At 38.8% G+C, this 17,474-nt stretch overlaps 1 protein-coding gene across 2 annotated transcripts; it reads right to left on the bottom strand.

Annotated features, from left to right (window-relative positions):
• Nucleotides 1-92: 92 nt before the first annotated feature.
• Nucleotides 93-16,595, bottom strand: ikbke (inhibitor of nuclear factor kappa B kinase subunit epsilon). 2 transcript variants are annotated; one of them, XM_082156130.1, is made up of 22 exons: nucleotides 16,388-16,595; nucleotides 16,106-16,206; nucleotides 15,104-15,225; nucleotides 14,874-15,011; nucleotides 13,826-13,961; nucleotides 11,363-11,544; nucleotides 11,013-11,173; nucleotides 10,676-10,786; nucleotides 7,521-7,700; nucleotides 5,555-5,751; nucleotides 5,306-5,364; nucleotides 5,111-5,202; nucleotides 4,878-4,979; nucleotides 4,690-4,750; nucleotides 4,489-4,604; nucleotides 3,782-3,858; nucleotides 3,172-3,211; nucleotides 2,987-3,088; nucleotides 2,533-2,629; nucleotides 1,526-1,617; nucleotides 1,380-1,451; nucleotides 93-1,297 (listed from the first exon to the last, which is right to left on the bottom strand). In XM_082156130.1, exons 3-22 carry the CDS (start codon nucleotides 15,215-15,217, stop codon nucleotides 1,234-1,236), a joined length of 2,193 nt encoding a protein of 730 aa, XP_082012256.1. In that variant the 5' UTR covers nucleotides 15,218-15,225; nucleotides 16,106-16,206; nucleotides 16,388-16,595; the 3' UTR covers nucleotides 93-1,233. The 2 variants fall into 2 exon arrangements, with proteins under 2 accessions (XP_082012256.1, XP_082012255.1); XM_082156129.1 differs by having other exon boundaries at nucleotides 16,124-16,206; nucleotides 16,388-16,594.
• Between the last annotated feature and the right edge of the window lie 879 nt (nucleotides 16,596-17,474).

Raw genomic sequence — 17,474 nt, 5'->3', positions numbered from 1 at the left:
TAAACAGAAAAATAAAGGTTCAATGATGCAAACAGAATTCTATTTTCTGCTGTAAAGTAGCTCTAAAAAGAAGTGTCATTGATCAGCTGAGGTCAGTTCAGTCCATGATTTTATCTTTATTTCGCTTTTTCCATAAAAACATGTTTTAACAGGAGTGTGTAGACTTTTTATATCCACTGTGTCATACATTCATACATACTGTACATGCAATTGCTTTTAGTCTATATTCATTACATAGCATATAATTTGTATAATTTATTAAATTGTTTCAACTTAAAACAATTTTAACTAAAAATGTAAGTTTCATCAATTGTGTTAAACATTTTATTAGTGCAGAGTCTGCAAATTTCCGATTACACTAAGAAACTGAAGATCTAAAAAAAAATTAAAAAAATTAACACATCTGTTTACAAACTGCCAAAATGGTAAGTTGATAAAATTCCATGACAAAACAAAACAAACTTAAAAACGGAACCACAATGTGGTCTCTGTAAGGTCACCATAGTTCCCCCCCAGCACAAGGAATTCCCCATAATGTGACATCAGAACCCACCCAACAAATATTTTACTTTCACTTCAAGTAGTAACAGGAGTCTGTTGACTCAGTATTTGTAGGATGATAATCTTTGCACGATTCTCATTTTTCAGAAGCCCAGCTGAATACTCTCAAACAAACAAAACTTTCTTTAGAGCTCCGTGTTTTGTGATTAAGCTGCTGTGATTAATAGACTAATTCAATTATTGCAGTTATCTCTCAAAACCAGAATCGATTACACAGGGCAGATTAAACACCTCTCTCTTTATTCCATGGCTGTGCACTAATGACACTATTATTGTCAGCTGAATGCACAGTGCCATCAATATTTAAGTCTCAAGATTACTCAGGAAAACTGATGTAGCTAGTAGTTACAACTGATCTATATTTCTTTCTTCTTGGCAGAGTAAATCCATACTTACTAGACTGTTTAAAGGTAAAATGCAGTAATTACATTAACACTGACTTGACAAAATGTGTAGTTACCTCTTTGAACCTCAGAACACATCATGCAATTTCAGCTGCCTTCCCTGGTAATAGCCATTAATCTGTTGTTTAGGGTTAGAGAGGTTTAAATAAGGACAGTTTTGTGGTGCCTGTTTGTATTGCCTGTTTGATTTGTTTTGCTTTCTCTTTCCTTTTAGCTCAGATATCTGGGCTCTGTGACATTGCGTTGCATTCTGTATTCCTTGAGGTCTTCATGGTCTGTTGGGTTGAGGTATTTTTGTCTCCACTGGAAGTGTAGAAGTAACTACAGAAAGGCTTAAAAAATATGTCTTGTTAAATTTAAAAGGATGTTTCTAGTGTACACAATAACAGTAGCACTTGCAGCTAAACACCATACCTTTCTATCATATTGTTGTTATTCTGCAGCTCCCGTGCCACAGCCTCCATCTCATCCTTTAATCTGTTCATTCTGGAAACAATTTGATTATTTATATTTTTGTTGGAATTGATAAATGCTGTCTCATCTTCATTACAATGACATACTTGAGAATCATGTGCTCATCTTTTTTCGGTCCATCCACCCCCTCAGCTCCTATTGGCTGGTGGAGAGCTCTTAACACAGCTCTGTCAAGAACCTGCGAAGGTGGAGAAGAGGAAGGGAAGGTGGTCAGGTTACTTTCAATCCAAGCTTTCTGACGATCAGGTATAAAAGTCAAACTTTAGAATAGATTAATCCAATTGGTTTAGACAGAAAAACGTGAATTGAGGGAAGGAGTTAAGCGTTGGGAACGAGAATCGTTGGAAGTTGATTAGAAGTGATGGCAGAACTAAATGAACTGAAACTGATTTCAGTTTCAAACAGAAAGTTTGCAAAAAATCTCCATAAAAATCCACATGCTGCGTCCAAAATCGCATACTATATAGTAGGTAGTACATTTGGTTTGAAACTTTCTTTGCAACCGTTTAAAAATAGTATGTTCTATATAGTATGAATGAAATTCGGACATATTACATCTGCCATGTTGTCATTGTCACGTGACATACGTCATCAGTTGCGTCGCTTCACTTAAATTCACAAGTCCTCTCCAGTGGCCTCGTGGGATAGTAAACTGTCCACTGAATGCACGCTTTAGAATCTCGGCGGAAGTAGATCATCCGGGTACTTTTCTACCTACTATGTATTCGTACACACTACTCGGCTCATATACTGTTTTTCGCCAACTATATAGTAAGGAAGTAGGCATATTCCGATGCAGCGATAGTCACTTTGCACAAGGCAGTATTTAAGGTGTAAGTAAATGAGGAGAACTGCTGTGAAAAAATGTAATTCTGCCCTTACATTCTTTTCCAGATGGGATTGAGCCAACAAATTTGTGGTGTAATTTTTTTTATGAGAAAAACACAGCCGTGTTCATTTTGGACGGGATTAAAATCACAAAGCGAGTCTGTGAAACACAAAATTCACCTAACCTCCCTAGGGACAACTAGTCATGCCTGAAGAGGGCTAAAGACAGACTATGTGTGTATTCTGTGGGAATCAGAGGGCTGACCTTGTTCTGCTGGGCCTCACACAGATGCAGATCCCCCATTCTCTGCCGCAGGACACCACCAAAATGTTCTAGACTTGTCTGAATCTCATAGAGAACTCTGTAGAAATAAGACTCACATGGTCATTGAAATACATATGGCATTGACAAGCCATAAAAACAGTGTCAGTAATGAATAGTGTATGAAATGTGTTTGATTTAAGTGGAAGCTGCTAACACAGAGGTTATATGTTGGGAAGACTAAGAATCTCTGGAGACTGGAAACAATATTTACTGAGATTATAATACTGTTGATCCGTTATTGTACACATGAACAAGTCTGTACTGGCACTAAAAGTCACTTCAGATGAAAAATCCATGCCAACTAATTAAATGTACAAAATACAAAGAATATTTACTGCATGCTGCTACCAGTCATCATAATGGTGTGCTCTTACTCATCTGACCTCTGTCTTACCTGTTCCAGTTACCAGCAGAAATCAGAACATCCTGGTACTTCTGCAAACAGTCATCCTTGAATAAAGTCTTGACTTTCTTTATGTATGAAGACAGATTGAGCCTGGGCAGAATATAGCAGTTTCTCAGTTTAATTACCGTGAGAACAGACACTCATTCAAGATGCTCCAGGTGTTTAATACTTACTTCTCAAACTTGTGAATCTGTTCGTCATTATAGCCGAGCTCTGGGACAGAAAGTGAATGAATTAGCAGCAGTCAGAGAACATATTCAAAAACTTCGACCCAATACCGCAGTTCTTTTTTGTGTGATTGCTCAAGATAAGCTCTATTTTCGCTGACTGGCTTCTCTGCAGAGTCATATCTAACATTATCAATGCAGCCAGGCAGAAAGGGGAGGTCTATTCTTCTGTCTCCATGCTTGCCTGTCTGGAATGGTCTTGCTGTCAGATAAGACAGCACAACAGTGCCTCCTCTCCCTGCAGCGGGTACAAGCAACTCTGAAACTAATCTCACTAATCTCAGCAACTGGCTCCACTCATGAAACTCCACGTCCAGCTTCCAGGACTGCGAGTGACATAAATGGGTCACTGCCTAATATACAGTACATTCACAGAGTTCAGTGAATTTTTGCTAAGCTTCCTGAAACCACAGACTGGTTGAGAAGAACTCTTATCATGGGTTTATAGCCTTTATCTGATCTGCAGAAATTCAGACCTTTTTGACAACAGGTGTCATGAATTTGTTTTGTGTTATGTTATATTGTTATATGACAGGAAAAACATGCTTCCACTTACTTCCTGCCACTCGGTCTCTGTAATACTGCTGATGAACTGCAACAATTTTCCCAGACAAAACCTCCATCTTCTGGATGCTGCATTAAAGAGAAGGTAAATTATTTTCATTATTACTGTATAAAATTTTTCAATAATCACTGTATTAATAATTAATTTTATTTATTTATTTAATTATTTTTTATAATTATTTATAATTGTAAGTCATAACCTTCCATAATAATATGCTAAATTAATAGAGCTTGATCAAACATTTCCAGTAGAATATTATATTAATGTTTTTTATCTTATATAATTTATAAATCTTAAATAATGCTTGTGTGTGTTTGTTATGTATGGTATGTAATATGTTTATTAATTTACAGAATACGTTAATTTTTAAATCAAGATTTGGATAAATGTTGTGCTTAAATGTTATGGTACTGGAAGAAAAAGTTAGCTAATTAATAGCTTGAATCCATACAAATAAATAGATAAATAAATATGTGTTAAATAATGTATAATAATTATTGAGTAACATGTTAAATAACAATATTTTAAATGTTAACACCATCAATTGTATTGAAATTTAGTTTCAATGTTTTATAAATCAAAATAAAACAACAGATAAGTGCAAAAAAAAATTCCTTAGCACCAGCATAATGATTTAATACTGTGATGAAAGAGTATGAAAATCATAAACTGTATAATTCCAATTAACCCCAACTGACCTCTTATCCTGGGCCAGTGTCTCAGAGTGTTTAGACAGCATCACATGCAGGTGCTGTAGTTGATTCTGGAACTCTCTGATTCCAGTGCTGTACATTCGCTGCAAATCCTCTTCTATCTACACACAATGATAAACCTCAAGGATGCAAACTATGGCGCATTCTAATTCACTTATTCAATATACATTTCACAACAACTCTTACCAGTGGGAGCTCCTTCTTACTGTCTATATATTCAGGAAACTCATGTGCAAACTTCTGAGTGCTGGTTGGGAAGAACGAAGAGATGTCCATCACTAAATAACAACCTTACAACATAATATCACGAAACTAATGCTTACTGTAGTTTAATAAGCTTTATTTAAACACATATTCAGTATGCAAATTCTTACAACCGATTGAGACTCTCCACTGTGCTGATAGAAGAAAGCAGCTTCATATTCACCATGGCAATCCTGTGCGCCACATTACTGCATTCAAAGCCTATGTTTTCACTGAAAAGTCAAGAATATTGTTATTGGACACACTAAAATGTCAAGGTAATCCCGTAATTGGGGGTGTTTTCTTGTGGCAATATTTATCAGGATAGTGACGCATGCAGAACACTGATAATATTAGCACTCACATGTAGCTGTAGAACCCCTGCAGAATCAGTTCTCTGTACTTCTGGAATGAGCGAGCTATACGCAGGTACTGATGAATGACCCCAACAATGCTCTTTAGGAGGAACAAAAACAACAGTGTGAGGTTTAGGGATAATAGTGTTATAATGTCCACCAAAAATAAGCACCAAAGATAAAAACAAAAGAGGCTTGCTTACCTTGGAGAAAGCGTAATCTGCCATGACGTCAAACTTTGTAGGCATGGCAGGGGCTTCAGCTATAGAACAGATGAAAATAGAAGGGATGGTGGAAGAATAAAGAAGGGAAGGAGACCATGCAACCTCTCATTATTTGTAAAAATACATGAAATTGAAAAATATAAACTTAATACTCACGCAAACATCTTAAAGTGTTCATAAAATGTCTCATAAGAGAAAGAAAAAAAATCGAATTTATTGTGTCCTTACGTTCTCTGTATGGATGTCCTTCTAATTTCTCTGGTCGTCGGCTGATCAGAATGATAGGGCGGTCTGGACTGGTGGGAGGAAGGTTTACTACTTTCATGCTCGGCTCCAATATGAGAGGATGACCCTGAAACCGGTACTGTTGAGCCGCAGGTTCAATTCCAGTTTGGGCCTGAACATCCTCAAAAAAGATTGAGACCCTTGAGGATAACAACAAGAAAATATATATATATATTTCGGAGGGACTGTGAAAAGTCATTCAGAAAAAAAATTGCACCCTCATTCATACAGTGGGTACGGAAAGTATTCAGACCCCCTTAAATTTTTCACTCTTTGTTATATTGCAGCCATTTGCTAAAATCATTTAAGTTCATTTTTTTTCCTCATTATTGTACACACAGCACCCCATATTGACAGAAAAACACAGAATTGTTGACATTTTGGCACATTTATTAAAAAAGAAAACTGAAATATCACATGGTCCTAAGTATTCAGACCCTTTGCTGTGACACTCATATATTTAACTCAGGTGCTGTCCATTTCTTCTGATCATCCTTGAGATGGTTCTACACCTTCATTTGAGTCCAGCTGTGTTTGATTATACTGATTGGACTTGATTAGGAAAGCCACACACCTGTCTATATAAGACCTTACAGCTCACAGTGCATGTCAGAGCAAATGAGAATCATGAGGTCAAAGGAACTGCCTGAAGAGCTCAGAGACAGAATTGTGGCAAGGCACAGATCTGGCCAAGGTTACAAAAAAAAATTCTGCTGCACTTAAGGTTCCTAAGAGCACAGTGGCCTCCATAATCCTTAAATGGAAGACGTTTGGGACGACCAGAACCCTTCCTAGAGCTGGCCGTCCGGCCAAACTGAGCTATCGGGGGAGAAGAGCATTGGTGAGAGAGGTAAAGAAGAACCCAAAGATCACTGTGGCTGAGCTGCAGAGATGCAGTCGGGAGATGGGAGAAAGTTGTAGTAAGTCAACCATCACTGCAGCCATCCACCAGTCGGGGCTTTATGGCAGAGTGGCTCGACGGAAGCCTCTCCTCAGTGCAAGACACATTAAAGCACACCTGAAGGACTCCAAGATGGTGATAAATAAGATTCTCTGGTCTGATGAGACCAAGATAGAACTTTTTGGCCTTAATTCTAAGCGGTATGTGTGGAGAAAACCAGGCACTGCTCATCACCTGTCCAATACAGTCTCAACAGTGAAGCATGGTGGTGGCAGCATCATGCTGTGGGGGTGTTTTTCAGCTGCAGGGACAGGACGACTGGTTGCAATCGAAGGAGTGGCTTCACAACAACTCCGTGACTGTTCTTGAATGGCCCAGCCAGAGCCCTGACTTAAACCCAATTGAGCATCTCTGGAGAGACCTGAAAATGGCTGTCCACCAACGTTTACCATCAACCTGACAGAGCTGGAGAGGATCTGCAAGGAGGAATGGCAGAGGATACCCAAATCCAGGTGTGAAAAACTTGTTGCATCTTTCCCAAAAAGACTCATGGCTGTATTAGATCAAAAGGGTGATTCTACTAAATACTGAGCAAAGGGTCTGAATACTTAGGACCATGTGATATTTCAGTTTTTCTTTTTTAATAAATGTGCAAAAATGTCAACAATTCTGTGTTTTTCTGTCAATATGGGGTGCTGTGTGTACAATAATGAGGAAAAAAAAAGGACTTAAATGATTTTAGCAAATGGCTGCAATATAACAAAGAGTGAAAAATTTAAGGGGGTCTGAATACTTTCCGTACCCACTGTACCTACATTGTAGGAAATCTTTTTTAAATGATGACCATTTGGGTCATCCAAATGGCATCTATATTTACAATATATTGAGAAACTGAATTTTCATATACAGTAACATAAAAAAAAAAAAAAAAATAGTCCACATTGTAACGTCACAGTAGTTTAGTTGCAGTAAACAGATAAGGAATCTCTTCTCTCAGAGCACACATACGTGTTGTGAAAGTGGATGTAGATGCTGTGTGTTGTGGCCTGCTGGAGAGAGAAGATGTGGACAGTGATGCGGTTCAGGATATCAGTGGTTGCAGAAAAGAACTGGACAAAGCCCCAACACTTCTCCTGATTGGCCTCCAGTATGCTGGCCAACACTGGGATCATTTGAGTCTTCAAACCCCTACAAAAAGATACAGAGCCATTGGTAAACTGCTCCCAAACTCTAAAGGCCCACAAGAAATAGTTAAACCCCGGGTCAACAGTAATTAATTTAACAATTAATCATGGGAATTCATATGCTGACGTTTCACACTGCACATTCCTAAACCCTGGGATAACATTGTTATTTGTGGTGTCAGTGTCTGGAAAAACGTAGCACACAACCGGTTTACATTAAGGTTCTAGCATTGTGCAACTTCATAGTATATACTATATTGCCAACCCCTATCAAATATTTCCTGAATGGACTTTTTGGACTATAAAGATACAAATTAAACGGTCTCTTCTTCACTTTAATTGACGCATTTTCACTCACCATTCCTTCCCCTCCAAAGGGCAGTGTTTCTGTGACCATCCAAAGAATGTGAATATCATGTGATTGGGTGTCGGTTGCTAAGCATCTAGCCGTAACATTATAACACCGCATCAAAAGCGGTGCTAACACTGCTCCTAAGCAAGGTTTCATAAACCCAGGTAAAAAACGGTGCTAACGCAGCTTATCAATAAGAAGTGTGAAACGTTTTTCTGCCTGGGGTTAAAAGCGATGTTTAGAACAACTATAACCCGGGTTTAAGCGCAGTGTGAAAAGCCTTTAAGAAACTTCAGTGTTCTTTCAAGCATGTAAATCATGATGAATAAAAGCATGCAAAAAGCAAACAATTAAACGAGCCAACAGGCTGGAATACACTACACATACATTTACCGATTTTGTAAATGGTTACAGAGAAAAACTTTGCATCATACACTAAACGACTTGGGATCCCACAATTACTTTAGAAGGTGTTCCGAACACAACAAACATGCACCTTGCTGCTATGAGATGCTTGACAATTATTGACTGTCAAATCAGTAAATTCCAACTACCTAAAAAACCTCTGACCTCCAGCAACTAGCATAGAGTCATCCTAGGGCTGGGCGATATGGCCTAAAAAAAAAATCCCCGACTTTTTCACAAAAAATCCAATTTACGATTTAAATCGATTTATTTTTCTTCCCTTACTTAAAATCAATCTGCAGATGACAAAGAAATTGTTCAAAACAAGTTTTAACTTTTATTTTGTTTTGATTTTCCCTTCTGGGATTTGATTTGGATTTCCCCCTTGGGGTTAAAGTGCAATCAGAAACAACAAGCCAAAAAGACAAGATGGCAGGCCCTGCCTTTGTAAACAGTGAAAATGTAACATAACATAACGTAACATAACATAAAATGGGTGGATTGGGATTGGGGGGGAACGTGAAAAAAAAAAAGTACATCACAATAAAGTGTACTGTGATTGTCAAAACATTTGGTAACTAAACATAATTTTATTAAGTTTAGTGACAACACAATGTTTACATGGTACAATGACTGGTATGCTACTGTTTTTATTATTGCTTTCACAATTTCAATTCAATTCTTGTGATTTGATTCTGATCTTGATTCAATATCGATTCCTTTGGATAAATACTAGGTAGATACATGTTAATTTAAAGCCCTGTCAGCTGGTATTATTATTAAAGGTTAAAAATAACATCTCAAATTAAATATAATGCGTTTTTTTTATAATAACAACATTATAATATTATTTTAATGATATAGGTAAAAATATAATAAATATGTAATATAGTTATCATATTTAGCAAAATACTCCTCTCTACAGCAATTATTTTAAAGTCCAACTAATGTGCTATGGTCATTAAATGGCTTTCCAGAGGTAAATGTAATGTTACGTGACATATTGTTCTCCAGCTGTTATTATAGACCTCTTTCCGCAGTTGAAAAACACTGATCGATCGATTTTATTTCATTTCGGTAAGTTGAACTGTATCTTTCAAATTACCTATTGATCATTTGTGTTTATTTAGCCTACAATTAACTAGTAGTAAAGAGTAACAGATGATCGGTTCACGTGCCACTTGAACTCTGTCAGCGATCTGTCAAGCGCCAAAACGGAGTTTATTGTTTGAATTTCGTAATTAAATCGACAGAATCTGAGAGCTAAGAATTTGTTTCACTGCAATAGTAACCTTCTCTGTCGGTGTCAGTGTCCTCTTTGCTTCACGATTTTTCTCTGTGTGAGAGGGGTGGTGGTGGCGCAATGGATAAGACACATGCCTTTGGTGTGAGAGACCCGGGTTCGAATCCACTGTGAGACACCAATGTGTCCCTGAGCAAGACACTTAACCCCTAGTTGCTCCAGAGGCGTGCGACCTCTGACATATATAGCAATTATAAGTCGCTTTGGATAAAAAGCGTCAGCTAAATGAATAAATGTAAATGTAAAATGGATGTGTGGCGTGAGAGCGTGTAAAAAGTGACGATTGCGTGAGTCTCATGGTGAGTTTGTAAATGTTTGTAAGACTGTAGGTTGTTTTTTGGCAGGTGTGCTTGTGCTGCCGCGGTCTTGTTAATTTGCCATGTTGTTTGTGTATCTCTATGCCAAACCCCATGTGCCAAATGCGCGGGGGAAGGGCTGAGCCCGTTCGGAGCTACGGTAGCCCAGAGGGGAGCGTTGGCGAATGTTAAAGAGAAAAACGATTTTCATTCAAACAAATCGACGTAAACTACACATTCGAGTTAATCGATAAAATCGATTTATCGCCCAGCCCTAAGTCATCCAGACTGTAAATTGCAGCAAATATCTAGGTGTGTAGTGTATTCCACACAGTAGATGTGACTTTATTAATTTGAGGTAAATGAAAACAAATCTGTGTAATGGGTTTGAAATATTGTGGACCTTGGTGTTGATCAATAATTTAATAAAAATTCCAGTGGACAAAAAATTAGGACCTTAATCCAGAAAAACATATTGAAAGAATGGTATTTTCCCCTCACAAACTCATTTTCATTTGCATCCAATAAATAATATAGCATTCCTGACTGAGGTCCACATACAATTTCTTTCCCACTACTGTCTGTCTTCAATGTTTAACACACTTGCGCATAGAGTAACTCACTCTGAGAGTTGGCAACAGTGTGGCAGTTGGTAGCTCCATTCAATGGGTCCGTCTTCCACCTTCTGCACACCTGCTATGGCTCCCTCTGGCTTCTCTGTCGTGATCTTGTACCTGGTAAGAGCACCAAAAGCCACCGAAAATAGCACAAAAATAAGTCTAATGCAAATAGAAATGCAACACATCACACAGGGTTAGAGTTTATGCTTATTTTTAAAAGAAGAAAAAGCTACTAGTAGCTCTATTCATAATAAATTATTCTATAATTTACAGTTATGATAAATATATAATTTATTATAGAAAAACCAAGTAAACAATTTTTTCAAAATCCATTTCTTACATGATCTTCTTGTTTTTGCGTGGGCCTCCATATGGTATGAAGGGAAGACTGCCAGCGGCAGCATGGTAGAAGGTGACGCCAATGCTCCACAGATCCACAGACACACCATAAGTTTTCTGCTGAGGTTTCCTCAATACTGCACGCTCATACATGTCCGGATGCTGAAACACACAAGTTCAGCAGATGAAGAGTTATTATATCAGAGACTGATCACAGGAACCACAACAAACACCTGATGACATTTCAGATATGATGTGCAGCATTTTCTGTGAATGGCTAAAAACAATACAGGAAGTTGAAGCGAGTTTATTGCACAATTGTAAAAAAATTCAACAGTGTTTCCTCCTTACCAGATATTCCTCTGTGCCATATATGGACATAAACTTCTCATCGTCCTCCAACTCACGGGCAGCACCAAAGTCCGTCAGCTTGTACACAGAGCGGCCATCCTCACCCACTTGCCTCATGATATTTCCAGGTTTGATGTCCCTATGCACTACTCCATTCTCCCGCAGGTGGTTCATTCCTTGGACTGTAAATGTGCAAATGGGAGAAAAGCACAATTTATCCACAGTAATGCCTCCTAACAAGAGCAGAAACGTCACGGTTACGTATGTAACCCTCGTTCCCTGAAGGAGGGAATGGAGACGTAGTCGGACGTACCGTACTGATTGGGATCGCTTTGAGAGACCAATCTACTTCGAGTGTAATAAAACGAACCAATGCACATAACATACGATAATTGCATCAGCTGTTCTGCCTTGCAGTGCGAGCATATAATGAGCAGAAGATGCGTCGCATCTTTTTTTTCTTTTCTTTTTTTTTTCTCGCTGAGGAGCCGAGCGGAGCCCAGAGTCAGCGGTGGTTCCGGCCTATAACAGGGGGGAGACAACACCGGTCAGAGATGTTGAGGGGAAAGACACGGGCTCGCCGCAGGGAGCCGTACCATGGAAGAATACACATATAGGAATTACGGTAGGGATCACAACATATGGGACCCAGCCTAGCACAGGTTCCACCAATGCATACAAGTGTTAGACCTGGCATCAGACGCTCCACCACGTCCGTTGCCGAGGGGTGTGGAGGAACTCAACAACTCAACGAGGGGTATGGAGGAACTTTCATGTTCGGCTAATGAGGAACTCTACTGGAGCAAGAATGATGCACGTATCCAGTCCATTGGAACGGAATGGCGCAGCAAGCCGACACTTCGAGCGGGGCTTACGGTGTTGACTGGCTTCTATGCGAAGAGAGCACACGGGAAGCTACCGGCTCGACACGTAGGCTATTGAATCTAGCGATCGTGTTTGGTGTCGCCCAGCCCGCAGCTCTACAAATGTCTGTCAGCGAGACACCCAGGAAGAAGCTACACTCCGAGTGGAGTGGGCTCGCAACCGGTGGGGTATGGTGCGTCTTGGGATTGATATGCCAAGACGATGGCATCCACTATCCAGTGGGCCAACCTCTGCTTGGAGACAGCCTTTCCCTTCTGCTGGCCTCCATAACAGACGAAGAGCTGGTCTGAGGTCCTGAGGCTTTGCGTTCTTTCCACCTACAGGCGCAGAGCGTGGATGGGACAGAGAAAAGTCAGGGCTGGGTCTGCCTCCTCCGGGGGCAGCACTTGCAGATTCACCACCTGGTCCCGAAAGGGAGTGGTAGGAACCTTGGGCACATATCCAGGCCAGGGTCAAGGCCAATTTATACTTCTGCGTGTAGAAGGTACGGCGTAGCATACGCATTGACGTGTACCATACGTCGTACCCTTCGCCGTACCCTGACGCGCACCTCCTCAAAAATGTAACTACGCGTCGCGGCGACGCGGACCGCAAGATCTGTGATTGGTCGGCTGGATAGCATCGCGTTTCCTCCTACCCATTTCCGGAATGATCTTCTGCACTCTGCACCGCCCGCCCGCCATTTTTAAATTCCGAAGATCAGTGAAGAGCCATGAAAATAGACCAAGTGACCGAGAGATTGCTTGAAGAAGTGTGGAAATACAGCCATCTGTATGACTCCTTCAGTCGCCATTGCTCGTAGAAACCTAAACTCAAAACAGCCGCGAGGAATGTAAACACAGTGGAACTGGAACATTAAAACCCACCCGCGCCAACTAGCGTTTCGGCGGTGTAACTGCAGAGCAACACAGACATTCGCAGAAGTATAAATGCTCACGACGTACACTACGGCGTACACTCGACGCAGAAGTATAAATTGGCCTTCAGTCTTATCATGCTTTAAGCCCAGGCATGTGAAACAGTGATCGCGGCCGTCAAATGAGTATAACGACCGCATCCAGAAACACACGGTTTGAATGACATCTTGAAAAAGATGCAGTGTCAAACCGTGTATGCTCCCTCTGGTGCCGAGCGGCTACACAAACAGGACAATAGTGCAAGCCTGATGTGAGCACTCAAATTCTCATTGAAGGCGCAACGTTCAAGCTGTGAAAACAGCTGTTTTGCTCTCTGTGAGATCGCGGCCAGCGCTGTATTTCACGGTTTAATCCAACACCAGCTTTGAAGAGACGTTCTCCCGAAGAAGCAGACTTGCTTTCTTCTTTTTTGAAGTTAAAACACTCTCAGATAAGATTGCAGAGCAGGAACCGTACAACCGCCTGGCTCCGAAGCAAAAAAGCAAAGATGCGTTGCAATTATCGCATGGCTCGTTTTATTACACTCGAAGTAGATTGGTCTCTCAAAGCGATCCCAAACAGTACGGTACGTCCGACTACGTCGAACGTGACCGAACTGAAAGGGAACCACTGATCTTACCATTTACATACCCAACACTTCATTTATTCTGTCGGTTCTTACCCACACACTGCAATACGATGAGGAACTCGGACTCAGGAAGTCCAAACGCATTCTCAGGCTCCTCCAGCAGGTTCAGCAGACTGCCACCTGAACAGAGCTCCATCACCAGAACCTTCTGCTTCGGGTTCATATGCATCTGACATGCACAGGAATAAAAATGGTAGTGCTTTAAAAATGACATTTTCAGATCTATTTTAGGTGAAGAGTCATACGAGTTTTATAGAATGTTTGGAAATAATAGTCTCATTTCATGTCATTTTAAGATCAAATTATATTGCCTTTTTATAATTGATACGATACACATTATTTTTAAGTGGCTATAACCAACATGCAGAACAGATTTTTAATGGTTTTATTCATACTTTTTGACACAGTCCACAGACTGCAACAATAAAACATAATATGTAGCATGAAAATTGTATTATTATTACTTTTACAATTATTATTATATTTTTGCCCTTTATACCACTATAGTTTGACAAAAAAAATACAGTAAAAACAGTAATATTCTGATTTATTTCTGTGATGGCAAAACATTTCCAGCAGTCACAAGTCCATTGTGTTAAAAAAATAAATATTATTATTATCAATGTTGAAAACAGTTGTGCTGCTTAATATTTTGTTATTAGGTTTTTGTGGAAACCTTAATACCTTTTTCATTATTATTTTATTTGAATTGGATTTTTTTGTTGTAGCAACGTCAAAGTCTTTACTGCCAAATTGAATGCATCCTTGCTGAATAAAAGTATTAATTTCTTTAAAAAAAAAAATCTTACAGACCCCAAACTTTTTATACATCTATATAAACCCTTTGCAATACGAATGGTTGCAAAAAATATCATCATGCTTGTTTATGGTTATGTCTGGCATTTCACTGTATTAAATAGGCTACCATTGGTGTGTGCTGTTCTATAGAAAAAATTCTAACTTGCACATAGTTGTCCATAATTGACCCAGACACCATGCATCATAGGAAACTGAAACATCAAAGCATTCTATCATAGCTGGAAAATCTTAAACAGCGTCACAAACCACATCAGATACGTACCTCCTCCACAGCAAAGAGTTTAACAATGTTGATGTGATTGAGCCTCTGCAGCACCTCAAACTCCCTCATCTGCACCTCATACGGCCTATTGTAGCTCGCCAAGTTAAAGACCTTCACGGCCACCAGCTCACCTGTTTTCTACAGGAATATAAAGTCATTTAGCGTGAAATGTCAAGTCTATGCGCTGTTTTTGTAAGGGATTTGGGAAATCAGTGTTGATGGTAAAGTACTTTGTTTCGTGCTTTGAAGACGCTGGCTGTCGCCCCCTGACCAAGAACATCATCCAGGGACCAAAGGTGGCTTGCTGTACTTGCCGTCATTGTGTTGACACAAGCGGATGACATGATCGGATCTGTGTATGACAAGAAAAAAAAAATCCTCTAAAGCCGTAAATATTTAATGCTAAGTTTTATATTTAATGCTCTAATTTAACTGCTCTCACAATTTAATCGCTCTCATGATTGCACTTCATTTAATATGGTCATGATTTTACCTTTCCCCCAATGGTACTCCAATTTTTTTCATGGGATTAATAAAGTATTCTCAGTGCCACCAAAAACTATTTGAACATTTAACACAAAAATGTGTGTGTCTGTGTGTACGTACTACGTATATGTATGTACACACACACACACACACACACACGTCCATATGTGTGTGTGTCCATATTTGTCCATATGCAGAAGTTCATACCTGAGGTAAATGCCAGGTAATATGTAAATCATGTTGCCAATTAAAATATATAGTACACACACACACACGTGTCCGTGTGTGTGTGTGTGTGTGTGTGTCCATATATGTATGCAGAAGTTCATACCTTTGGTAAATACCAGGTAGGCCTAATATGTAAATCATGTTGCCAACTAAAATATATTGTACACCCACTAAAATATATTGTACACCCACCCATCCACCCACACACACACACACACATTAATAAATATTGCATATCTAAACATACATTTCATTGGCAACATGACTTTTATATTACCTGAGCTTAGGTATGAACTTCTGCATATGTATATGGACACACACACACACACACACACATACATATGCAGCATACATAACTGGCCTGAGCTCAGGTAATATGTAAATCATGTAGCTGGAAACCCACAGTAAGTTTAAGTTTAAGTGTTTTATATGCTGAACGTACGGTAAACAGAATCAATCTACGTATTTCTCCCATCGAACCACTTTTTAATCAAGTGTGATTAAAGAGTGTAACGTATTAATCAAAAGTGACTTGCCGATGAATTTTTGACCTCAACACGTCTCAACAGTCGCATCACAACAGAAGTGTCAAATAAGGTCCATTTCCTTCCTAAATGACCTGCAAACAAAGAGTAAGAAAAAACATCACAATATTTCTGCGAAAATTAGTTATTATTTATAGAAAAACGATATGTGAATAAACTGCCGACCCTCTGAATACACTGTGAGGATTTCCCCTTAACATCATCATCGTCATCGCTCTGATTTGACAACACACGAAAATACAAAAACAAACCAACCATTTGTGTGTTAGATGCCGAAGCATTTTCCACTTTAATCCGAGTTTGTCAATCCGTTTGAGTTTTTCTACAGACTAATTAAAGTTACTCTGGCAGTCCTCCAGTAGAAGTTATACGAGCAGCTCGACGGAAACTTGGTCACCATCACCTTTCCTTTCATTTCTGTTAGGAACTTCCTTGTTCGGTGCATAGCGTTGGTAAAGGCAGACATTCTCTGGTAAAGGGTAACTTATTGGTGTATTTGTGCCTCTGTAGATGATTTTAGACTATGGTTAGAAAGGAAAAATAACACAAGTTAAAATGTTATATTGTGGGTCATGTTATTTCGTTTATTTTGCAAACCACTAACGTTAACCATTTTAGTCCACAATAATAAAAAAAGAAAAGTGACAACAAACCAAAATCTTTATGTCGGCCTCTAGTGGATGACCATTAAATCACAATATGATGCACTTGGAGGGACGAGCACATTCTTCTCTAGAAAAGCATTTCTCACTTCTGTTCAAATAAAACACGAGGAACTTTTACCTAGATTAGCATATTCTAGGAATTTCTTTACAAAGATTTCTTAGATTTCGGAAGAAAATGTCGATATTTCCTGCTAAGGCTACTTGAAATATATTTGGAATTTCCTTAAGAACACAATAGGCCCTTTCTGGTTCTTCGTAACATTCTGACAGTATCTTTTATTATTTATTTTTTATATTATATATTATATTATTATAATTGTAATATATATATATATATATATATATATATATATATATATATATATATATATATATATATTATATATATGAAGAGTTCAGATGCAAAAGCCTCTAAGTGCCATCTGAAATTTTCTTCTGGAATGATCATTTTTATCAAGCTTGTATATTTAAGTTCACTAATTTCACTTAAATGGCAATGACGATTACCTATTAATTGTCATTTAAGTGAAATTACTGAACTTAAATATACGAGCTTGATAAAAATGATCATTCTAGAAGAAAATTTCAGATGGCACTTAGAGGCTTTTGCATCTGAACTCTTCATATATATATATATATATATATATATATATATTTATCCTTAGCAAGAAATGTGT

Source organism: Leuciscus leuciscus, assembly GCF_965113295.1.
Source record: "Leuciscus leuciscus genome assembly, chromosome: 23".
NCBI classification, from domain to species: domain Eukaryota; kingdom Metazoa; phylum Chordata; class Actinopteri; order Cypriniformes; family Leuciscidae; genus Leuciscus; species Leuciscus leuciscus.
Note: the sequence above shows the minus strand (reverse complement) of the source record. Positions and strands in the feature narration are given on the sequence as shown.